The sequence below is a fragment of the Chelonoidis abingdonii genome, chromosome 10 (assembly GCF_003597395.2).
Source record: "Chelonoidis abingdonii isolate Lonesome George chromosome 10, CheloAbing_2.0, whole genome shotgun sequence".
Classification (NCBI taxonomy): Eukaryota; Metazoa; Chordata; order Testudines; family Testudinidae; genus Chelonoidis; species Chelonoidis abingdonii.
In genome coordinates this window covers 48239173-48266052 of record NC_133778.1, presented here as the reverse complement: position 1 = coordinate 48266052, position 26880 = coordinate 48239173, and the positions used below count along the sequence as shown (strand labels likewise).

At 38.3% G+C, this 26880-nt stretch overlaps 1 protein-coding gene across 25 annotated transcripts in view; it reads right to left on the bottom strand.

Annotated features, from left to right (window-relative positions):
- Nucleotides 1-26880, bottom strand: part of BAZ2B (bromodomain adjacent to zinc finger domain 2B) — a 264100-nt gene that overhangs the window by 122043 nt on the left and 115177 nt on the right. For 21 of the 25 annotated variants that reach the window (XM_075070184.1, XM_075070185.1, XM_075070183.1 and 18 more), the window contains 2 exons: nt 18775-18930; nt 1535-1723 (listed from right to left, as the gene is read on the bottom strand). In XM_075070184.1, coding sequence (XP_074926285.1) covers nt 1535-1723; nt 18775-18928 — 343 coding nt within the window. In that variant the 5' untranslated portion in view covers nt 18929-18930. The remainder of the gene's footprint in view (nt 1-1534; nt 1724-18774; nt 18931-26880) is intronic. The other 4 variants (XM_075070201.1, XM_075070202.1, XM_075070203.1 and 1 more) reach the window with 1 other exon arrangement.

Below are 26880 nucleotides of genomic sequence, written 5' to 3'. Positions count from 1 at the left end.
CTAAATGCCTTGCCTCTGTCTAGTTGTGAACCTTTATCTAGTGACAACATTCTACTTCTGTTCTATTCACATGATCTCTAAAATATAACTAGGTCATTCTGGCAAACAAAATAAAAGATTACAAGGAATTACAAGGTTTGCTCAGGGTTTTTTTCAAGAGAGGATGAGTAAGCCAAGTGGAATTTTGGAGGTAGAATTCTATTCTTACAAATTCTATTTTTAAAAAAAAAATACAGTCTTTACACATAGTTCAGTTCCTAGAAAAGAAAATCCTGTTCTTGTGAAAAAATATTCTGTTGCAATCTACAGAAGATAGTTACAAAAACACTTTGCTTCATCAGGAGACAAATTTTGACACCCACACTTCTCTACGATGCTCAATGTGTATTAAAATATGAGGTTTTGTTTCCCCAGGGGATTAAAGAGTTCTAAATACTAGCAGAATAAGGATGTGGGAAAATACTAGCAGAATATCTGACACCTTAAGATGGAAGTCAGATGCTACCAGGGCACATAATTTTGTACATGCAAAAAAACCGATCTCCCACAGAATTCTGCAATTTTGTTTAGGAAAGGGCTTATCAGAGCTTATTGTAAAATTTTACAAGATGCCACCATGAATAAAAATTTATTACCAGTAACAGTTATCTAAGGGAAAGCAATAATAATCATTACCCTAAAGCAGTGTCTATAGTATTTCCATACTTTGGGACCCTACTGAGTTGCTACAACTTGACAATTTTTAGGTACCTATTCACTTGGGGTAAAATTTTCAAAACTAGCTACAGAACCCAGGTTCTAAGTCTCATTTACAAAAGTGACAGGAACTTAGGATCCTAAGTTCCATTGACTTTCAATGAGACATGGGCACCCTAAGTCATTAAAGTGCTTTTGAAAATTTTAACCATTGTTCTTGATTCCCAAAGTGAAGAAAAAATTCATGGTTCTTATCAATCAATCACAGCTTGAGCTGACAAAGGACAACTAAAATCAACATTATCTCTTGAGCTTGGTTAAAACTTTCACTATTACAGGTGTCGGACAGAAAACATAATTGAAAAAGTTACCCAAAAAAGGGAGAATAGATCCATTACCCTTGCATATTTTCTCAATATTAAATAAATACCTTCCAGTGTTATTGTTTGTGATGAACACATACACCTAATAGAAACAAAGGCATGTTAAGATGAAAAAAACAAAAACAAAAAACAAGTGTCTGGCTGGTTAAACCTCACTATTGGCAAGAACACCTATTACTTCTGTTACACTACAGTGGTTCTTCGAGGACGACTCCTGAGAGGCTATTAGTGATAATCTCGGACAATCTGCAATGTTTTCCTTTCCTCACATTGTAAATTACACTCAGGAATTTCCTGGACCTTGCCCAGCCCCAGATCTTGAGGTCTCTGACACAGAAAAGTTGAACCTCTTCCACCCTGCTTGCTGATGTAAAATAAATCACTGTCTATTTGAATTAGGACAGTTCATTGTTTCTTCTTCAGAAGGTTGAATATTCTTTGTAACAGATGTTTACCTGGAAAAGGTGCTAGTTGGGGATGTGCTGCTAAGGCTGTGGGAGTACCAAGTGTTCCCAAGCCACCAAACTCTGAATGCCCTGAGCTGGCTGTATGTAGACCAAAGACTGGGTGGCTGACCATTGGGAAGGCACTCGACACTGTGGACAGGTTACACGGTTGATCCCCAGCTGTTCTGAATAAATGTCCTGAGGGGAAAAAACAACACTTGAAATTGTACTATAAAAAACAGATGCTAATCATGTGAAGCCCAACCCTCATGATTATAGAAAGTTTATAAAAATCCTTTCACAATTTTTAAACAACAGTTGTGTAGTTTTACATGTACTATCCTTTGTTATTGCCATTCACTTCCTATAAAATACAGATATTATCTGGAAACATTAACAATCCTAATAAAAAGTTTGAAATATAAAAGATGGTAAAAAGATATAATATTTATCTCTGTAATTATTTTAGTAGTCGAATGTTTTTCTATTCCCTTCAGATAGTGGTGCAGGATCAGAGATAACCCATGGGCCCTGCATGACCAAAACTGACAACAACACTTCCATGTCTATCCTTTATATATGTATTGCTGTATTCTGCAGTCTTGACTTAAGCAAACTCCCATTTTACTTCAATAGGAGGATGTGCATATCGGGCACTCCTTCAGGATTCTGATCATCCTTACGGTAGATCTGAGAATGAATGAAAACAGACACTGTTGAATCTCCTCATCGAAAGCTAAGATTCCAGGATAAATGAGCACTTTTATTTTGCTTTTCAGAAGCCTTCAGGCTTCCTTTTTTTGCAAGTTTTCAGACAGTAAAAATAAGTGCACAAATATTTACTAAAATACATATATTTTAAATCTAGCATATTTACCTTTTAGAACTAAATTTTTATAAACACTTTTGGTTTTTGAAATGTTTGACAATTGTGCTCTCATTAAATGTGAAATGTCACCTTTCCTCTTCTAATAAGTATTTTCTTTGGAATCTGATTTAAATAGTTAGCTTCCTAATCATGTATTTGAACTAATATCTTAGCTCACTTTTCTCTTCAAAAAATAAACACATTCCTCTGTTCCCATTTTCCTAAATAAAAATTTTCTTTCTAAATCTCTTGTATGCATATAAGTAGTGGCAAGAGTAAAGCAAGTGCTTGACACTGCAGAAATATGGTATTAGTGTTGATGAGAAATAATTACAGTATACCAATTCTTTAGTATCAAAATAGTATGTATGGTATTTTAAAGATGAAAAATGTGATATTCTTCTCTGTCTGTACTGCATCCAGCACAATGGTCCAGGTCCTGGACTAGGGCTCATATGCATTACGGTAATACAAATAATAATCACTATCACCACAGTCCTATTCCATTACCAGGTCTTCTAGTTCACCTACTTCAAAGTTTTTGCTATTAAAGCTCTCATCCTTGCCCCATTTCATCTCTTTCTTCTATTGGTTCTATCTTGTCATAATTCCAGATTATGAGCTCTCTGGAGCAGGGACTATCTTTTTTTAATTGTTTACATTAGTATCTAGCACAATGTGGCCCTGATTGGGTAATGTAGGTACCACTGCAATGCAAATAATACGCATCCTCACTTTCTTATTCACCTCCACATGGGTATATAGTTTTTCATTTTTGACCTTTGCCTATATTTATCTCCTTTATCTGACACCTTGTTATTTTTCAGGCGTTTATGTCAGCCATACAGAGATTCATTTGTTTTAATGAAATACCCAGCAGATATTGTTGCCTGACTGAGTTTTTCCTTTGTGCCTGTCGATTTCCCCCTAGTGTCTAGTTTAAATAATTCTCACAAACCTTGTCACAGCTTTCTGTGACAGATGTCTTATTCCACTGCAATTAACACGGAGCCCACCCCTTCTGCCTAGGCTCTCCTTGCACCCACAGTGCTTAACAAATGTAATGAAAAGCTGCTTCTTCGCATGTTCTCATTCACACCTTGAGACCTTGAAGTTTCTATAGTCTGACCGACCCCGGGAGTGCACCTGGAAACATTTCAGAAAAAGACCATAGATGCTTAAGATCCTTCTTGATAAATTTAAATTTAGCTGCCAGGATCTCTTTCTTACACCACTACAGCACTGGTACCAATATACAGCATAATCACAGACTCAGCACTCACTAGAATTTTATTTGGATATGTCGTGAGATCCTACACCTTTGCATCCTGAAAACATGTTGCAAAACAGTTCAAATGGCCATTACATATTTAGCTATTTCTAAATATCAAATCCCCATCACCCCAGCCTAGCTATATATCAGAATGGTAATTGCATCCCCCTGATGGACCTCTTTGGTGCATGAAGAACATTCAGTCTCCTCTGTATTTATTAGAAGAGTCTCCCAACTAGGACAGTTTGTCCTTTTGTCCCTACATGAAAATTGTACCAATAAAAATTTTAATAAATTCAAACATTTATTCTGGTGCCTCGTAGTACAGGTGCAGTTTGGGTCTGAGGGGAGGGCAGCAACAAGTCTTAACACCTTTCAGCCACTAAATTTTCATTTTCCTGCTGTATAATAGAAAAATGACCACAGAGAATGAAGAGTGTCTGCAGTCATCTTTGCCTTCTGGAGAACCACCTACACCTGGTTGTTCAACACAGCCAGGGCCGGCACTTCCATTAGGCGACCCTAGGCGGTCGCTAGGATTTGGGGGGCAGCATTTTGTGCGCTCCTCACGGGGCGTGTGGGAGCTTCCAGTTCCACTCCCATCGCGCCGCCGAAGAAGGACCTTCTGCCGACGTGCCGCAGAAAACAGTGGCAGACAACTGAGCAGCTCAATGACTGCCACTGTCACCTGTGGCATTTCAGCGGAGGGTCCTTCTTCGGCGGCGCGATGGGAGTGGAACCAGAAGCTCCCACGCACCCCATGGGGAGCGCACAAAATGCCGCCCCCCGAATTCTGCCTAGGGCACCAGAAACCCTGGCGCCACTCCTGAACACAGTACTGCTGAATGTCCCACACCATTTTCCGGCCTCCAAAGGGAAGGTTGATATCTGAAACCTGTACCTCCAGGGATTTATTCATTAGCCAGCAGCTCCAGCCACTATATCTATTTATTTAAATGGCCCCCAGATCTGATGCTAAAACAAGTCACCACATCCTGGGCAACATGTTCTCTCAAGAAATAAACTCTGCCAATGTATGACACTTCTTCTACCTTCCAAACCTGATCTCTGGCCATGCAATTTCAGTACATCTGCATTTCTCAGACAACACAAAGGCCTCATCTACATGGGGAGGGGGAGAGAGAATCGATCTAAGATACGCAACTTCAGCTACAAGAATAGCGTAGCTGAAGTCAACGTATCTTAGATAGACTTAGAATCACTTACTTCGCGTCCTCGCGGCGCGGGCCGATGGCTGCCACTCCCCTGTCAACTTTGCTTCCACCTCTCACCGAGCTGGAGTTCAGCAGTCGACAGGAGAGCGATCAGGGATTGATTTATCGTGCCTACACTACACGCGATAAATCGATCCCCGATATATCGATCGCTACCTGCCGATCTGGCGGGTAGTGTAGACGTACCCAAAGAGATACCACACAAAAAAACAAGTACCAACATCAAAGCTGTGATCCAGAGGACCTTGCTGAGAATTTGGCTGGTCCTTCCGCTGACCATAGCCACCTGAACAACCAATCTTTCACACTGGAGTATACTAGTGGAAGACATCATTGGCACTGTCTCTGGATCAGACATACTTTTTCTCCATCTACTGCAGCAAAGAGAAAATGAGAGGTGTGGTGTCCGCCATGCTTTATCCACCAGCTCATCAAGAACAGGAAGCACGGCATGGCATGGCATGGCAATTCTATTTGTATCAATCTTGGCTCTTTAGGATTCCTGAAAGTAATTAGTTCTAATCAGCTAGTGAACCCAGAGTGGATATCAGTTCCTGCAGGGCACAGTCACTGTATTATTCTCTCCTCTGTGGATATGTATTTAGCATCTCACTAATCTGCTAAAATCCAAATAGCACTCATCTCTAGGCCTATCCCACAATCGTAGCACAAAAAGAGCCATTGGTGCCAAAACGGGTATAAACACTGGCTTCAGTGCAGGTAAGCATTATCAAGAAAATGTCTGTGCCAGTACATCCAAGCTCCAGAGCACAAACATCTATGTCAGTGCAGAAAGGGCTTCCCCAGAACCTCTTCCAGATTCTCTGTTTGATGCAAAGACTAGTGGTAGTCATTCACGTATATAATCATGTTATCCATGTGATAAATTTCAAAGGCAGGTGATCATGAATGTTCTTCACACAAAAGGGTGGAAGGATCAGGAATAGTGTGACAAAAAACCTGTTTCCTCTATCTTTTTCAATACTCAATTATATACTTTAAAATACAACAGAAAACAAGGGCTTATTTGAATTAATTTTTTTAAACAAAAAAAAGTTGCATGGTGACTTCTTACTAGAAAACAGGTAAATGTGAAATAATATGTTTTACATAAAAATTCAGTAGGGCATAACTCTAGAAATATATGAAATAAGAATGACACTGAGCAATAGGGTAAAGAAATCACAATCTTAAGATTACTGAATCGGAAAAGATGAAGAACACAATGAGAATAAGACTTCTGAGATAATTAAACCTGTACCCACAATACTTACTCCTGTGAGTAATTCCATTCATTTCAATGGAACTAGATCATTCTAGTGAGTAAGTTATGTAGGATCAATCTTATTTTTTTAAAAACCGTTTGAATATGATAGATTTCATCCTATAAGCAAAACACAATTTACAAATATTAATTAAACCTCACTAGCTTTTGAGCTTACTTTACCAATGGCTAAAGAGAACTAACTGTTCTCTGAAAGGTTAAGTGACTTATCCACAGTCACACACACAGTCAGTGACAGAGTTAGGCATAAAACAGAGTCCCAATTTCCAGTTCCCTACCCTAACCATTAGGCAGCATTCCAATGCAATTAAATGTTAATCAGAAACAAAAGTAAGTATTGAGGTGCACGAAGGCTATGAAATTCTGAACAATACAGAAACGTTGGATTTCAAACTACTTGAAAGGTAAGAAATTGACAAAAAAAGGATGCAGACTTAAGATGAGTGTGCATTCTGGACAAATTTCTTCACAAGGGGATAATTAATGCATTGAATAGTGTACCAATGGAAGTAATAGAAGCTGAAGCCTTACCTATCAGTGTATGCGAACACATGTTTTTGTATGTGTGTTTTTTATTTCATTTTTAAAGAAAGTCAGATAAGCAGTAAAAGAATGGAGGAAAGCCTCAAGGAAGGAGGCAGACTGATGTAAAACAGAAGCACAGTTGACTAAAAATGTTTAGTTTTACAGTGCTACAGTTGCAACTGGTACATGTTTTTTCTGAATATGAGGGGGGAGAAACAATAGGAGTCATCAGTTTACTTGAGGATTAAAAACACTGCTTAAGATCATGAGCTCAGCAGGTAAAATTAAAGAGTTTATGAACGTCATACAAACTACTGGCAATTCAATAAATTATGAATAAAAAGAAAACTAATTGCAACATATCTACATGCACAAACATATTCACATTAAACTCCTTGTACGTCTTGTCAGCACTAAATGTTGTGTCAGGGAAATCCATCGCTAAGCATTAGAAAGTTTACAGGTATTATCTGTTGTGCCTTCTGGTTCCACCATAGCAGGCTCCTATTCTTGCTGGAGGAGCCTCCTCCTCCTCCTCCTGTTCCAGAAGGATTTTCATTAATACAGCATCTTCACCTGACACCCCAGGAGAACTTATTTAATATTATTCTCTCTTATTTGTCATTTTCCTTCAAGCCATTTTCTTCTTTTCTTATTCTTGTTTTTTCAGTTTCCCCACAGTCCCCTCTCTCTCTCTCTCTCTCTTTACAATAATTAATTGTTATATAGTAACAAATTTGAAAGGGGCTTTTTCAAAAAGAGAGGATCCCTGCCATGAAAAGATTGCAGTCTAGAAGCCAGATACTGTCACCCTTTCTCATGCTGAGTAGTTCCTTACTCTGCAAGCAGTCCTACTTAAGTACAGAGCTCAGCCAGGTGTAAGTAGAGTAGCAGTATTTGGCCTTGTATCAGAAAAATAGAGGAAATGAAGACAAAATAAGAGGGGGCAGGGAAGGGAGAGATGAGGGTTAAAACAAAGTTACTGTGAACTGTAATCTATTCATAGATTCCAAGGCCAGAAGAGATCATTGGGATCATCTAGGCTGATTCCTGTATAATAAGCAATAAAACTTCCCCCAAAGAATTACCAGAGCTTATCTTTTAGAAAAAACATCCAATCTAGATTTTAAAATTGGCCGTGATAGAGAATCCACCAGAAATCGGTTAATTACTCTCACTGTTAAAACATTTATGCCTTATTTCCAGCCTGAATTTGTCTAGATTCAACTTTCAGCCACTGGATCATGTTACACCTTTCTCTGCTAGAATGAAGAGCCTATTATTAAATATTTGTTCCCCATGTAGATACTTAGACTAATCAAGTCACTCCTTAAGCTTTTCTTTATTAAAATAAATATATTGAGATTGAGGATGAAGCTGTTAAATCCATTTATTTATCTTAAATTGTGAATAAGGTGGGGAAAGAGGGAAGAAGCAGACAGAGCAGGAGCAGAGAACCGCAGTGGAAGACAAGGTTCAAGTGTTTTTTAAGCAAGACTTCAAAGATCAACAAAGAGATGATTGGAACACTGGAAATGAGCAAAGGGGCAAGTGTAGCTGCCAGCCTTGAATGCCCATTTGTCTGCTTCTCCCACATATGTATTTGAGTTTTCTTAACAACTGCCTATTATATCTGGAACTTCCTCCCTGAATTTATCCATAAGGCAGCTACCCTCTCCTACTTCATGACCCACTTCTGCTGTGATGCGTACAAGAATTCGGTTATGGTGAGGTTAGGCAGTAGCTAGGCTGGTTCGATTTCTTCCTCTCAAAACTTATCAAATGATCTAGAACCTCAAGTTGTACTACAGCCAACCTGCATACTCATGTGATCTTACCAAGGGAAACCACTAGAGCACTTTGCAAATTATAAAGGTAGAAAGGTCTTCCAGCGACCATTACGGGCAGTAAGAAGGAACTGAGAGAGCACAGGGCTGGCGGCGCCTCATATACCGGAGCATGAGCTCTGCGGGAACAGGATTCCGGATACCACTAAGAGAAAAATCTCTGGCAGCCATGCACATGGGCATGCACACACCTAACATAGAATTGACATGAGCAAGCACTCAAAGAAGAATGTTTTTTTAATATAACTCACTTAACATAAACAAAGGCAAAACATGTGAGAGTTTCAAATGGGGCCTTTTGAAAAAAAAACTACTATGTGGTAACTAAGCCATTCTTTAATGTGCCTAGAAAACAGAAGCTATCAATTTTTAAATATGTATTTAAAAAGTATGTTCAAATTGGAACTGTCCTTCCATTTGTCCTCAAAGAAAAGTTCTCTTATAACAAACTGGATTATAACAACATTTTCCTTCCAAAATAATCATTATCTTTCTTTTCTAAGATACTTTAAGATTCTGATTGTAGATGAATACTTTTTTTTTTTTTTTTTTTTTAGTTTCTGTCCCTATTTAAATTGCTGGCTTACTGTGTGCAGGTTTTGCATAATGAAATTTAACACAAAACTGCATTGCCTAAGACTCTTGACTTACATTTTAATAGGTTGAATATTTTTGAGAAGAGCTTTTGAAATTCTACTAGCCAGTACACAAATAAATGATTGAAAGCATTACCCCAAAGGCCAGCATCCATTTCTACAATGCTGGTGTCTTAGTAATAAGGAATAATAACTGCAAATGCCTTTATTAATATTAATGAACTTCACGCTGAAATAGAACAATGCTTTTCAAAAGAATTAAAAAGGGATAAATAGTTAACTAATGCCTTAAATATAAAGCATCAGTGAACAAAATCAGTCATCTATCAATAGAAGTACAAAAATGATTAGCTAGACATTTTTGGAAACAAAATTTAAAATACTAGTGATGCCAAGACATTCTATCTTATGGAGAATCCAGGAGACCACTTACTGTGACAGAAATGAATGTATGTTATCTTCTCTGTTTTTCAAAGTTCTTTAATCTTCACACTGCTATAAAAGCTTGCTGCAACATGTCTTCCAACATTAGGCTCTAGCTCTTTCAAATTGTATGCATAATTTCACAGCACTGGTGATTGTGCCTGCAGTGTAACAAGCTGAAAACTGTGGCTAATCAACAGAAAAGGTTGTATTCCAAAGTAAAGGTCACACACTTTAATTAACGTTTGTAAAAATGGAGTGAAACAAAGTGAACTGCATTTAAAATGTTTGTAAATTAAACTGAGCCTTAAAATGAAGCTCAAAAAACTGGCTAAAGTATTAAAATATTTACACACAAAATATTTACATACAAAAGCTTGCATAGTATTATAGTTAAGAATCAAAATTTACATTTTCACACACACTCTCATTATGGAATCACAGAAGATCATGATTAAGTTACAAAGATAAATTCCATTTCTAAATCTCAATTTTTAACTACTCCTTATAACGTGGGGAGGGAGGGAGAGGGGGCCTTAAATTTTTGGCTTAATTGGCAAAACTGAGTGCCTAAAGTTAAGCTCCTACCACCAGATCCTATACCAAGTGAAGTTAGTGGAAAGACTATCATGTTTCAGCAGATAATTAAGGCCCAAATCCTTATGTACATGCTTAACTTCAAGTGTAATCAGTAGCCAATGGAACTCCTCGTGAATAAAGTTAAGCACATTCATAAGCGTATACAGAACTGTAGCATAAGTGGCCAGATTTTTAAGAGTGGTGAGCATACAGCCATTCCTAATAAGGTCCACGGGAATTGCTGGGTGCTCAACACTTACAAAAAAAAATTGACTGATTATTTAGGCATATGAATATGAATTTAGGAACCTACCTATAAGGTCCTGAAAATCCTGGTATTTATTTTCTTAAATGTAGATTTTATTGAAGACATATCTATATAAATCAGACTAAAATTACACATTTCCAAAATACATTCAAACCCATGCAGTAATTTTTATACTTTGCATTTGTAAATCTTAGTCTACAGACTTTTTTTTTTTTTTTTTTTTTTTAATCAGAGGGGTAGCCGTGTTAGTCTGGATCTGTAAAAGCAGAAAAGGAGTTCTGTGGCACTTTATAGACTAACAGACGTTTTGGAGCATGAGCTTTCGTGGATGAATACCTACTTCGTCGGATGCATGTAGTGGCCACTACATCCATCCGACGAAGTGGGTATTCATCCACGAAAGCTCATGCTCCAAAACGTCTGTTAGTCTATAAAGTGCCACAGGACTCTTTGCTGCTTTTACAGACTTTTTTTGAAGTCTGAAGAATGTAAGTCAAATATCTTAAGTTATATGACTGATTTTTTGCTATGTTTGCTTTCATGTTACTCAAAAATTACCTTTAATTGTGAACATAGTATATGTAACATGTTTATTACATGTTGTGAACATAGTATATGTAACATGTTTATTACGATTACTAATTATGTATATTTCTGTAGCATGCTCTACTGGCGCTGTAGGCACATAGATCTGAACAGCCCTTTTCCAAAAAATTTACAATTTAAAATACAAGACTGAAGCCTGAATGAGGTAAGGGCCCTGTGGTGAAAAAAACAGTGGGTGATCATGTAACTGAAGACTATCATACAGGCTATGCACAAACAGGGCAAATTAAGATTGTACGAGCAACCTTAATTCTGGCATTTCCTAACTTCTGAACACTTAACTTTGCAATGTTAACTTTTTTAGTTAACCTGTTAGTCTATAAGGTGCCACAGGATTCTCTGGACCTTTTTAATGCATTTTTTGGATGTATTACATTAAATGTTTTGCATAATACTAGAGGAGCGTAAAGTATCAAGTCTTGTCAGTGTCACAGGTGGAAGAAACATTCAGGGCCTCTAACTGTGTTTTTATGAGATTACTACCACAAACTCCACCCACCTCTCTCAAAATTCACATTTAATGGGGAAAAAAAAGGCTTTTCAATGTTTTTAAAACACCTAAAGAGTGATATTTCTCACAAAATGTAGATCCTATAGCCACTCAGCATACAGAACTATTAATAAATTCATGGGAGTCTGTGCAAAGGACCACAGGCTGAAGCCCAAATGTTTGGCAAAAATCAGTTGACAAAAGCACTGAAGTCAAAGGCAATGGAGTTACACAGATTATATTTTATTTACCAAATCTGCTCTTAACATTCACTGCAGCTGCTAAAGGATAATTTGGAATTGAGGTGGAGGGACATGAAAATAGTCAGCACTTAACTTCACAAATTCTTTGTTGCTAAAATTTTAGCTATGTAAATTGGAAATCATCTAACTCTTCAATTAAAGCTATCCTCTTAGTTTGTGAATCTATGTTCACCATCCCATGATTCAATTTGGGAGAAATTCTGAACTCTGAGAAGATTAATTAATCTAACCTTGGCAGAACCTCTTGGTTTAATAAAGAATTGTTTACATTGATGTTTTATAAGAAGTTAATGAACTTCCTTTATTTAATTCCTCAAAGGAGGTCAGACTGTTTAACCAGGATTTTTCTGACATTTCTTTACTACTGATATCACCAAAATATTAAGGGAATTGCTCATCTTCCTTTAGTTTTGCTTTGGGCTGAGTCCTGCAACATTCACAAGTTTAACCACTGAATTACAGAAAGGATTATTCATGTAAGTAAGAACTTGCAAAAGTGCTGACATCTCACCAAGGTGCAAAAATTTATTTTCCTTTACAGTGTTCTTTATTATTTTTCACCAATAGATGATGAGATAAAAAGGCATCAAACAATCTACTCCGTTGCTTTTTTTCATATTCAGTGATTAAAAACATAGTAGCAAATAAAACCACCATAAACTTTTGCATCACTATTATTGTACTCCCCCTAAATTGCATACATAGGACTGTTGTATTTTTCTCTATATATTTTCACACATACTTTTTCCATTTGAACTGGGAGAACCCAAAGATAACTTATTTGTAATATAATTTTTTAGCACTGCATATAGAATTCCAGTCTTGGTTCAATATGTATTTTAGGGATTTGTATGATGGGGTACTGAAGTTTATTACACAGACTGCAGTAGTCAATAGTCTGGTAAGTAAAGGAAATAATTATACTGAACTGGAGGAAATGTGAACCTCCCTAATTGTGCCTCTCAAATTGTATGCACAGATTAAAGCGTTTTTGACTTCATGCCCTTGAAAACAATAATTGCTTATGCTGAAGAAACCTGAGCAATTTTATTAGATCTGGGAGAACTATATTGATAAAAGATGTAATAATTATAATTAACACAATGGAACTGATGAACCCACAATCGGTGCTTTTTAAGAAGTTACATGTATGAATGAGCTCTGAGATTGGAAACTGAAACAAAAGGTGAATATTTTATTCCATCTTCTTCACTTAGAATATCTTGCAAATTTAATGTAGGAGTGATTTAATGAAACTATGATACCAACAGTATGTGTACTGTGGCAAAAAAATAAAATAATGAATAAAATAAGTACAAGTTTGGTTGCAGTTTAGAAACAGAGCTAAATATTTTGGGGGAAATTTCTCTAGAACACAGCACCTCTCAAGTAAAAACTTGAGGTACCCTTCCAAATATAAACTGTAATATGTTATGCCACTGAGACTGAAGGATGAATCACCTACAAAGTTTATGGGGGAGAAAAAGGTTACAGCAAATCGGATTCCAGGCTGTTTGTAAGATTACAACATGCCTGTAGGAAAAAACACACTTTTATGACTAGGGGGTAAACAAAAAGTCTGCGCTCAAACCAAACAGAATGAACTATTCATGGTATACTGGAGTTTCTGACACTCTCCACTACCATGATCTGTGAGACAGGAGGATAAAAAAAGATTTAAAAAAAAAAAGATTTTTTTATTTAAATTGCATTTTTATTTAAAACTAAACAAGTTTATAAAACTAATTAAAATTAAATTTGAAATTGACAACCTGTGTTAAAGCCAAAGTGTCTTCTAATCTATTAAAATCATTTAAATTAAATATAAAAAATATTATTAACCAGTACATGTTTGCTGACAGGTTTTAAAGGAAGTCAAACCACTGAACTGGTGAAAGTGATTGCCAAAACACCTTGAACCCAAGTGCTAAACAAGCTTTTGACTGCACTAGCCTCTTCTGCTGAAGCAGAGAGAATATTTTCTTCATTTCAGTTTATTCAGCTATATCACTTCAATGACTAGTTAATTTCCAAGTTTAGTACATTCAAAGTTGAGTAACCAGTTGGGAGCTGAAAAGGCAGGAAAGCTTGTTTTCCTCTCCCAATTTATGAACAAAAACCAGATGAGAGACAATTTGTTCTACTAGTTCTAAAATCTTGAAGGAGACAGTGGTCAGAAACAATCTGTTCAATTTCCTAACTATAGATTATATTTCCTCTGTTCAATAAAATCAATTTTAAATGCAAAATATTTTGACAAACTTTTTTTTATTTATCCAGCACATTAAAGATAGTTTTACTTAACAGAAAAATTAAATTGTTTTTGCATATATTTAAATTATTTAAATTTCCATTCAAATAGAGTGACACAAATCACAAATAAAAATCATCCAGTAAATAAGAAATGCATTATTCACCACTTCCTATTAAAAAAAATAGGAAAAAAATCAAGAATCTGAATAACTAAACTACATAATCACTTAAATAAATGTAAATAGATATAGTGTGTCTCTGTTAGCAAAAAGAAACACCAATTTAGGCTAACTTTAGTTGCAAATCAACATGTTTTAATGGTTACCAATCAATGTGAAGTAAAAAAACGGTTACTAAACTGTTTTTCTTTGAGATACGATGCACATGTCCATTCCACTTCAGGTGCGTGCGTGCACAGTGCACAGAAACCAGAAATGTTTTTCCCATAGCAATACTCGTTGAGGTGGCGTATGCATCCTGTGCATGCTCATGCTGCTAGCCAATGGTATAAAGGGATCAGAGCCGCCCCAAACCTCCATCAGTTCCTTCGTACTGGATATTAGTAAGTAGATGGTGATACAGAGGGAAAGAACGTGGGACATGGAATGGACACGTACAACATGTCTTGAAGAACAACAGTTACACAATTTGTTAGTAACTATTTTTCCTTCTTTGAGTGATTCCACATGTCCATTCCACTCCAGGTGATTCACAAGTTGTTCAGCCAGGAGGTGAGGCTCGGAATCTACTTTAACAGAGACTAACACTGCTCGTCCAAATTTGGCATCATCTCTTGACTTTTGAGATATAGTGAAAAGTTTATGAAGTTAGGCACCAACAACCAGGTTACTGCTCTGCAAATGTCCCCTATAGATACATGACCCAGAAATGTAGCTGAAGCCCCATGAGCTCATGGAGAGTAGCATGGGGCCTCTGAAAATAACATTAGGATACATATGATCTCACCTCTGACTCCAAAGAAGAGCCAAATAACCCGACAGCCATGGTGGTACAGTACCATGCAGTGCAGGCAATTCAGATCTGACCCGACCTGGGTTGTACCAGGGAAAGCATTCTTGGTTTACGCTAAGAAGATACGAGATAGCTAGGCAGCAACTCTGTAGAAGTCTTGCTTGCCATCAGTACCAAGGTCTGTTGCACCAAAACTGAAGTGGAGTGGAACACCACTGCTGATGAAGTAGGTACCAGAGCTTGTGAAGTAGATGGTGCCAATAACTATATCCAACACAATCGGATAATCCAGTACCAAGAGGCAGAGCAAGTCTTTAGCCACTCCATCTGCCTCTTGCATTGTCAGTACCAAGAGACCAGTATAAGCAGATGTCAGCTGCATAGATAAACTAGAAGTATAGTCAACAGAATCAATCTCAATGGTCCTCAGGTTGGAGCTGAAGTCATCACCTCTGCCTGATGGGTCAAAGAAGCATGAAATACTGGGGAGCACCTAGCCAGAGCTGGTGCTCTACCTCTGGTATCCACACTCCTGCTTGAGAGTCCCATCAGAAACCTTGGGCTTGTCTACATGATACTATAGCCCAGACTTCCAGGGTGTGATCTGTACAGTGTTCTAATGCATGCACTCCAACTGCCCTGTGTAGACCCTGCTGGAGCAAACTCAAAAGTACCTGGTTCCCATTAATGTGGCCTCTTTTAAACAGGGTTAATGCAAACCAGGTACCTTTCAGTTTGTGCTAGTAGGATCTACACAGCTAGAGCACTCTACAAATCACACACTCCTAATCTGGACTGTGGCACTGAGCAGACAAGCCCTCAGATCCCCTAGATCTAGTGGCCTTCTAGCTGTAGAGGCACATAAGTCATTCATCTTCATCTCCTTACACAGTACCAGGGAAGGAAGAAATTGCTTTTTCTGAAAATCTCTGATGAGGAGACACTGCAATGTCCAGAGGAGTGCTCCCAGGTGGAATGGAGCCTCTCGATGCATATACCAACCAACTTGGTTCTGAAAGAGGACGCAGGCAGCTTACTTTAGAATGTGAGAAAGCCTCACCTTCCTATCTTTCTTAGTCCAAGGCTTAAGCCCCCTGCAAAAACGGCATCCATTCTGAACATGACCCTCAAGTACACACTTAGGCACCGAGAGTAAGGGTTAACAACTACCATGAACTTCTTACAGCTATCATAGGGTTTTTGAGGCCAGAGACCTAGGCATGCCCTGATACCAAGTGTCCATGCACAGTAAAAAGTCTGATGCTCTTCAGCCAAAACACACTCCACCCCAGCTCCCGGAAAACTAAACTAAATTAATGAGTACCACAATAAAACTAACTATGGAACTAACTACTAACCCTGTTTACAAAGTTTAATAAACTTTCTTTAGAGGAGAGAGAGAGAGATTGTATAGATAAGCATAGACACTCAGAATTCTGACCACAGGCAGTGAAAAGCAACTGAGGGAGAGTCAGAGAAGCTCCTTTACCAGTACGAGTGTGAGGAGGGCAAACACATTGCCCCGATGGGTACTGCTATGAGAAGACATCTCCAACATCAGTGCACTGGGTAGGCGGACACACACACACACACACACACACACTGAAGTAGAATGGACATTTGCAATCACTCAAAGAACCTTTCTTCAGACAAATAACTAAACTGTACAAATGCAAAACATTATTAAAATAGATTATTTAAATCAAAGTTTCCTGCTTGCTGATTTGAATCATAAATCAAAATTGCTGATTTAAATTGCTTTGATTTAAATCAATCCACACTGCTCTCGAACAAAAAGGAAACAATGGTCTCATATAAAGTATAAAGTCAACAATCAGAAGAAAAGCTAGTGAAACATCTACATGCTGACTCAGAAGTTATGGAAAGGACTACTGAATTTTCTAATGAAGACAAAATAAACTTAGATATTGTACTATCTTAAACATAAGAACTACCACTTTATTCTCCCCTTAAAAAGATCTTTATTGTACTTATTAAATTGTGAGCAAGTTACCAAAATACTTCGAAAAACATACTATACTACAGGAGAGACACACAGACAACATAAATAGGGCAAAGAGAGAAGAAAACTGTGGTAAATCCTCAATGTGGCCTAACAGATTTTAGTCACATGCAAATTAACTTCTACTGTATGTTAGGAAACCACCATATAACCAAAACCTTACAACTGCAAGTGGTAGAGGCCAAAGAGGATGGACACACACATCTGGATTTTTTGGAACAGTGTGGAAAAAGAAGAGACTCTCATCAGCTTAACTGGTCCATTTAAAGTAAGAAGCTCCTCCAGTGGCTTCTTTTCGAGCAATTACAAAGAAATATTGTTGAGATCCTGCCTCAGATACAGCAGACTGCTCTATTTTTTATATTCTCCAAGGCAAAGCTGAGAGTGAGTGGCACTAGGCTGCGACAGAAAGAACACATTGGTTTTAAGTGATCAGGGCAGGAGAGTTCTTCAGTTTGATGGAATAGGTTTAAGCCAATTCCACTAGAAGGAACTACATTTGCTTTGGACTATGGTCAGCTACTTGCATTATAAGGTCCTATCTACAGACGTTTTCATTTGCTGTGCTTTATTAGGATCTTCAACATTAATAAAGCTAACAGACTTTACATGAACTTTCCCTAGAAAGAAGGGAGAAAGCATTGCAAGTTTCTATTATACAGCTGACTGAGATCTTCATATTCTAGATCAGGGGTCGGCAACCTTTCAGAAGTGATGTGCCGAGTCTTCATTTATTCACTCTAATTTAAGGTTTTGCGTGCCAGTAATACATTTCAATGTTTTTAGAAGGTCTCTTTCTATAAAACTATAATATATAACTAAACTATTGTATGTAAATAAATAAGGTTTTAAAAATGTTTAAGAAGCTTAATTTAAAATTAAATTAAAATGCAGAGCCCCCTGGACTAGTGGCCAGGACCTGGGCAGTGTGAGTGCCACTGAAAATCAGCTTGCATGCCGCCTTCGGCACGCGTGCCATAGGTTGCCTACCCATGTTCTAGATCTTCCCTGGGTAGGGAGATCCTGAAAGGTTGGTTTATTCATGAGTTGTTGTTCCAGAGATATAGATAAAACGAGACTTGCACTCACTATAGTAATTGATATGTCCAGTTGAGAACTCCCCATATGGCTTTCCCAGCTGAATTTGGATGGCCAGAATACAGTAATTTCAGACGGTGATGTTTGAAAATCCAAAAATTTGACCAGGAGGTCCATAAGAGAAAGCCCTTCTCCTACCTCATCAGAGGACAGAGAATTAGGGTAGTGACTGGGCTTAACTCTGACTAAGAGACGTACATTCAGGAACCCGAACTTTAGTTTTATCAGATCTATCCCTAAAAATTCTATCCCTATGTACAATACATGTACACTTGTGATCGGCTGCACTGATTTTTCATGTTGATCTTTTCTGCGATACTAGTGAGGTTGCTTTATAAATTAAACAGTCTTTTAGAGTTAGCAAAGCATCATTTTCAATCTTTTGGAGGTAATGGTTTCTTCTTGAGGGTCATGTTCAGAATGGATGCCTTTTTTGCAGGGGGCTAAAACACAAACAACTTCAGCTTGATATGCAGTTTACTCTGTATCTTTGTGTTAAAAGATTTTCATTTGACGTACCAGTTTTATCTTATTATTATGCTTAATCCTGTAATACATGTAGCATTCTGAAATTGCCTAAAATATGCTACATACATATAAATTATACTGCAAATTAATAAAATATAATTAATTAAGAATATTTACCGCATGTGTTGATTGTGGAGCTAAGTGATGCAGCTCCAGTGGAAAGGCCACCTTTGGAAACTGCTGATGCTACAGAAGGTGTAGAAGATGCAGGAGAGGAAGTAGCTGTAGTAGAGGAGGCTGATGATGATGTTAGTCGCTCTCCTGACTCCATATCTGTAAGAAACAGAACATATGAAAGAGAACAAATATTTTTCTATTCATTAAGGAAATGAATGGCAGGCGAATTGTAGGGAAACCACCCACCAAAATACAAATATACATGGAATTACACTTAAGATGTTTAAAGACAGTTAGGGAAGGAATAAATTAAAATAACAAATTTATAATCCATCAAAAAGTTAAACAAAAAAGCCTAGGAAATTATCTTCTGCAAAGATTAAAAGGACAGTGCAAAATTTTTAGATAATTCCGTTATACAATGAGAATGATTTATTTAAATTCTACTTTTTCTGGGTCTTATTTTATTTAATGACTTTCTTCTGTATTTGTAACTGCACAAGCATTAGCTGTTCCCAGTACATTTTAAGAAAAAGTAACTGAATATAATTTGTACATTGTAGAACGTTTAATATTAAAGAAAACAGTTTACTAAAATGAGAATTGCAGCTGCTTTAAAGAAGCTAGTTATTTCCTTTCCACATAAGATCCTTATCCAGCATCTTCCCAGCTAACTAGAGCAGGTGTAATGCACTATATACGTCTACTAAATGATCTGGCATCTACTTATCCAAAAGATAGCTTCTTTTCCTGTGTCATACCAGGGGCACGGCTCAGCCTTCACGTCGCACTCCCTCTCAGTACCCAGCCCACGCCAGGGAAGCTAATAATCCAACCAGTGGACAAAATTTGGTGATGAATCCTGGTCACATGCCACCTGAGGCACGCTGCCCATATGCTAATATAACGACTGCCACATTTGCAATCAGCAGAAACACCCCACTTCGGTGAGAAAGTGTTGGGTCAGCCAGCAGTGTGTTTTCTAGGACAGCCCCTAAGCTTTGGAACTTGCTCCCTCCTAGATTTGAAACAATGTCCAGGGCACGCTGCAAGGACCATCTGTTCTCCCAAGAGGTGAGAGATTGTGAGGGTTCTGGTGGGAAACTAACTGTAAAGATCTTTAAACGTTTCTTGTGCTGAGTTTTTATGTTTATATATTATATACAGCATTTAAATGTGTTGTGGAGAGTCTAGAGCAAAGGGTAAGGGCCCTTTTTTTGTGTACAGATGAAATGTATTATAAAAAATAATTAATACCAACAAAATATTAAAATCTGTTGAAAAATTAATTTCTCAGATATATTTATAACAGTTACATTCAGACAAATGAAAGAATAAACATAATGACAAACACATGGAAAACTGCAGCAAATGGCCATTTGAGCAAGTCTTTGAAGTCTGCAGGAGATTCAGGATAGAGTTGAAGTGGGGATCACAGTGTCCCCAAACCCCATGATGTTGATCTATTATTACAACTACAAGGAGACCCCAGAGTCCATTCCAATAGTTCTCCCATAAATCTGCATTAAGAATGTTGATGCCTTTTAGTTTTAAAAACAGTTAGACCTATCCCTTTGTGCAACAACCCCATCATCACGGAAACCCCTCCAGCCTCAGAGTTGGTAGCCTGGTTCAACCAGCCCTGGGCTGGGCTGACAACTGGATGGGGATCCCAGGTCTCCGAGTACAGGAATTCTGACCTCAACAACAGCTCAGACACACACTCTTACCCTTAAGCTTTTTAGAACAAGGATTTCCTTTACGGTGCATATTGTACAGGGCAGACACATTGTCAGTTCCAAACAACCAATTAAGTGAACAGTAATAATTTCTTATCTGTAAAAGTACAGTTACTCCCGATCTGGTGGTGGAGTGAGTGATGAATTCCCAAATGACTATTTGGAAAGCAAGCATACAGAGCACCTCCACTTGGACCTCGACTCACTCCCCCTCCTCCACAAATACACAAGTTCTTGTGCTATTCGGGCAGTAGAAGGTAAGGATTAAGGAGAAAACAAACAGGTGAGCAAGTGACCTACTACCAGCTGTGGAATGTTCCCTGCTGGAAATTATGCTACAGGGAATACACAGGATCCAGGCAATATACAGACAGTACGTCCTGCATAATATTTTGTAGGATATGGCCCAGAAGTATGGCTCTTAGACTAGTTGGGTTTAATTAAATGCTAACTATATTTAACACATTTTTTAATTCTAAACTGTCAGTGTAAATAATTGAAGTTCAGCTATAAGTATAACTGTGTTCAAGACTACATCCTACTTCTTCAAAGTCCATAGAATTCTTTTTATTCTTTCTTGACTTTTTTGAATACAGACAAATGATTCAGTGCTGTTTTTCATTAAAAAAAATAAAGCACAACACTTACAGCCCAGCATTCATACGTAAATGCTGTATTAACAAGCTCACGTGTGTACCAGTGCATAACATTCAGACGAGTGCTAAAGAAGCCTGCTTGAGTTCCTAATGGCTTAAATACACACACAGAGGCAAAAACTGCTTAATCCAAAGGGAAAGGAAGATGGACTTGTGTGTAACCAGAATTCTCCAGATATGGGTTTCTCTAAGAGTTATGTGCTATGCAATTGAATCAGCAGTTCTTAAGGCTGTTTCATCATTAGTGGGCTCATACACACTGACTTATGAATGTGATGTCCCAGAGTTATAAAAAAGCCATCCTTCCCTGTGACCCTGCTCAGTTCCTCTGTTTCTTGTAAACAGAATACTCCAAAGAAGCATGGGAAAAGAGAGAATCAACATGGGTCTGTATATACAATGTACTTGGAACGTATTGGTACCAAGTAAGTAATCCACATTTCTCCTTCATGAAATTGCCTCTGAATACAAGTTGCAGCCTTACAACCTTATTAATTTCAGCGAAAGTAGTGTGGCTAAGCCAGAGTTGGCAACCTTTGGTACACGGCCTGGCAGGGTAAGCCCCCTGGCGGGCCGGGCCAGTTTCTTTACTTGCCACGTCCACAGGTTCGGCCGATCGCAGCTCCCACTGGCCGTGGTTCACCACTCCAGGCCCATGGGGGCTGTGGGAAGCAGTGTGAGCTGCGGGATGTGTGGGCTGAAGCTGAGCAGCCAGCACATCCCTCAGCCCGCACTGCTTCCCGCAGACCCCACTGGCCTGGAGCAGCAAACTGCAGCCAGTGGGAGCTGCGATCGGTCGAACCTGCAGACGCGGCAGGTAAACAAACCAGCCTGGCCTGCCAGGGGCCTTACCCTGCCAGGCTGTGTGCCAAAGGTTGCTGATCCCTGGACTAAACCCTGTAGTTGGCTTTGAAAACCTCCCCAAAGTCTTTCTGTTGTTAAAGCTCTTCACTGCTTAATAAGCCATCTGGATAATCTCTAGGCAAAGAGAGTTCAATGTTTAGAGTTTCTCTCGAGGCTACAAACAAATGGGATGATCTCAAAAAGAGTTTGGTCCTTTGTAAGTAACACAAGGGTTCACTGGCAGATAATTTAGGCTACCTAGACTCCTCATGCATGATATCAGGCATTGAGGAAAACACTGAAACAAAACAGGATTTGATTTAATTGAAACTTTGATATCACCTTAGGCAGAAACTCTAGATGGGGATGCAGCACTATTTTATCTTTGCAATCACTTCTTAAGAAGAGTTCACCATTAAAGTTTGAATTTCGTACATCTTTTAGACACACCTGATAGCTTCCAAAAAGGAACCTTTAATGAACAAACTATAATGGCCAATATCCCCAATGGCTCAAAGGGAACAGGGCAGGAATCTAGTAAAAACCAAGTTCATCTCCTGAGAATTATCATGCTGATAAATTTGAAGGAAGGCATTACAGGTGTAAAATACCTGGCAAAAATACTTCAGATCCCTAAGGCGGTAAAAACTGCACTCTTTTAAACTACACTAATAATGATAAATCTGTAACCTCTTGTATACAAATTAAACCAAGACCTTCAAAACCAAGATGATATTATTAACTATTACCTATTTTTTACTGAGTCAATCTGATATGAGTGACCTTCCTTATTGCCTTCCTTGAGTGTTGTACCTCCTACAAGTCATCCCAATAGTTCTACCCATAAAGAATAAAAAGGAATTACACAGAATATATAGCAATTTCATAGGACATGGAAACAGAATTTATGGATCCGTGGATAGCTGATAGAAAACAAAACAAGACATTAACTTTCCCAAATGGAAATTCTGTAACTGAGAAACTAATTTAATATAGTGGGAACTAGTTTCATTTTATAGAAACTCAAAACAGCCCCACACAGCCAACCACTGAACCAGCTTATTGATTTTATTCTTTACAACCTAATTTATTACATAGAAACTTTGCTCAGTCAGGAGATCAGACAACATTGAATCTGCAAATATAGAAACATGCTATCAGATAGCTCAATATAGTGCCAAAATTCTCAATAACCTCTTGGCTACATAGGCTACAAAAGCTCTTCCTACAGGACAGGAGCAAGCTAACTATACACGATGCAGGAGGTGAAAATGCCAGGTAACTCCTGACCTTAGACATTTCACCCAGGCATGACATGATTAAAGTAAGGAGCTCAGATTTTAAATTCAATCTATCTGCTCAGGATTTCTATTAGACATTTCCTACACAGTTACTAAAGGAGACACTCCACAACTGAGAAAAAAGCGTCTTATTCTTGACCGGAACACCTGGTTGAAAAAGTACCTTGGCGGTTCCAGTCAGCAATGCTGACTGGGCTGTTAAAAGTCTGGTTGGCAGTGCCCTGGCTGGCAGGTTTCGTGCCTAGGCAGAGAGGCAGCAGGAGGCTTTGCGCACTGCCCCTGCCCATAGGCTCCACCTCGAGCACCGCCTTCGCAGCTCCGATTGGCTGGGAACACCACCCAAAGGGAGCTGCGAAGGCAGCACCTGCGGGCGGGGGGCAGCACATAGAGCCCCCTGGCTGCGCCTCCGCCTAGAAGCCAGAGGACCATGTCACTGCTTCCCGGGAGCTGCCTGAAGTCAGTGCTGCCCAGAGTCCACATCCCAATCCCCAAACCCTGCTCAGAGCCCTCTCCCGCATCCTGAACCCCTCATTTCTGGCCCCGCCCTTGAACGCGCATCCACAGCCCATACCCACTCCGATATCCCAACTCCCTGCCTCAGCCTAGAGCCCCCTCCAACACTCTGAACCCCTTGGTCCCACACCCCAGCCCAGAGCCCCCTTCTGCACCACAAACCCCTCATCCTCAGCCCCACCCTAGAGCCTATACTGCTAGTCAGAGCCCTCACCCCCTCCCACACCCCAACTCCCCACCTCAGCCTGGAACCCCCTCCTACATTCCAAACCCTCCACCCCTCACCCCCAGCCTGCTCCTGCACTCCAAACCCCTCATCCCTGTCCCCACCCCAAAGCCTGGACCCCAGCTGGAGCCCTCACCTCCTCCTGCACCCCAACAGCCTGCCCCAGCCCTGTGAAAATGAGTGAATGGGCGAGGATGGGGGAGAGTGAGTGACAGAAGGAGGGAATGAGTGGGGGCAGGGTGTCAGAGAAGAGCCATGGCAGGGGTGGGGTCTCGGAGAAGGGAGTGGGGCAGGGCAAGAGCGTCCAGTTTTCTACAATTAGAAAGTTGGCAACCCTAGAACTTAGGGATGGATGTTCTTAACTCTATTGTAAAACATCATCGGGAAACACTTGCAAATGTATAGCACAAGTTCTTTACTCTGGACTTGAAATACTTGAATATCTCTTTAAAGTTTCCATCTGCCACACATGCGATCAAACGCAGTATTCCATGTTGCAAATAATTTAGTATTTTCATTTGATTTTGAACAAATCCAGAATATATATTGGATGTTTTAAATATGATTTCCAATCATGCTCACTCTTCCTTCCTGCATGGTGGGGTAATTCACTCTGAAGGGATGTGATTTCTAAAGCATACTAATGTGTTGCACATTATTTGGTTCATGTAGAACCTGATAGCGTCCTTTAACATAGTACTGTTTCAAACAGCACTACATTGTAGACCTTGCTGGTGTGCTTTCATGTAGTGCTGTTTGAAACAGTACTAAGTTAAAGGACACCAGCAGGTTCTACGCGAACCAAATACCTGCAACACAGTACGTTTTACAAATCATGCCCTCTTAGCACACATTACCCCACTGCCTTTAGTGTTTAATCCTTTACGATATCCTCTGGGAACTGCCCCCATGGGACTAGCTTGCTGGTATGGATTTAAATATACAGAACACAGATATCTATACCGGGCAAAAAGTTTATACAAGCTTTACTGTCTTCCAACAAAGCCCACGTTACAGATAGGGTAACGTAAATCCTAACCTACACAAATATCACATCAGTTCAATAACAGCTAAAGAAAGATTCTATAAACTACTGGAGCAGATATGTAAAGATATTTATTAAATGATAAAAAAATTGCTTCTCTAGAAAATTCAAGTTATAGTCAAACAAATGCATTGCCAAGATATTAGTACATTTGATTTTAAGATGTCTAATTACTATTAGATGTATGTAAGAGAAATTGTATTTAACATTTTTATTACTATGTTCATATTAACTTGCAAAAGGAAAGACAAAACTAAGCATTCATGTCTACGTCATGTTTTAATACAGTTTCCCTTTTACTTCTATCTGATAAAACATTCATACTCCATTTTCTTTACGAAACTGTTCCTCTTTCTGTTTATATTGAATGCAATAAAAACATTAAAATACTGCTTCCTCAAACTAACCAATTGTACAAGTAGTGCTTTTTAAAAAAAAAAAACTACCGGTAAGCCATCCAAAGTTTATGATACATTACATTATATACTGTACTGGGGAAGATATCCTCAATAAAATACTGTAAGGTTTGTAATGCTACTTACAGAACTGTTTTCCATATCTATTTTTATTAAGATTTTAACTAAAACAAATTCTCCGATAGTATCGGTAATTTAGCACAATATGTCATGTATATTCTTATAGATATTGCTGTTTTAATAACTAACAAATAACATTGAAACAATAATCTGACTTACAAAAATTGCCCTTTAAAAGCAACAACAAAATTAATGTAATGTGGCATTTCATTCGGGTTTTTTAAACTCAGAGCAGTATAACATTGACATATCTGAAAGGATTCAGAACCTAGAAAATATTGCTCTGTTCCTAGAGACATAGTTTTGCTTTTAAGGCAAAACCGTAACTGTATTTAGTTAGTGTATTATTCTAAACCACAACAGATGGTTGACACTATAAAAGATAATCCCTGACAGACTCATTAATGGGGATCAGCAATAATTAGATGATAGACTTCATGTCTTCTGTAACTAACAAGTCTATGGACAACAACAAAAAATTTACAAAAAGCCACTGCTCTCTTTGTAAAGTTCAGCAAGTATATATTAATCCTTTGTTGATCTACAATATATGCTGCCAACTAATATTTAGATCTGTTACAACTTATTAAAAATTACACGTTATACAATATAACTTCAACCAAAGAAGTTAAATCGAGAACACAATTACTTCTGTTTCCCAAGTGTACACTAGCAGTTTGTGCCAGTTTCCCTTAACTCTCTGCCATAAGTGCAAATTTATCTTCCTGACTGCTTACTAATTAACTATATTTTCTGAAGTAAATGAATAACAATTTGTGAATGCACACTGAATCAAATGTAGAGGAAAACAAACTGAACTAGGTGCATCTTTTTATAAGCAAGCATTAGTCTTTTCCTTTTACATGCAAAAAACTGTTTAAATGCTGCCTAGCAACCATAAGTAATAATAGAAAATGCAAAAATATTCCAAGTCCAATTGAAAAGAAATATATTCACATCAGTAAATGAACAACCAATTTTATAACATAAATGTTCCAGTAATTAAAACTCCATATAATTTAGTTAAAACTATATTGAAGATCGATGGTCAAATCGCCAATCAAAATAAGACTTCATAATATACACATTTACACTTCATAATCACTTGTTTGTATTTTATAACTATATTTTTCTTTCATGTACTTAAATAAAAAGCTTAGTTGTGATCAGATACTGACAAATGATTCTTTTTCAAGGAGGCATCAATATGTATAGCAACCAGAAGATCAGTATATGGTAGGATGTTT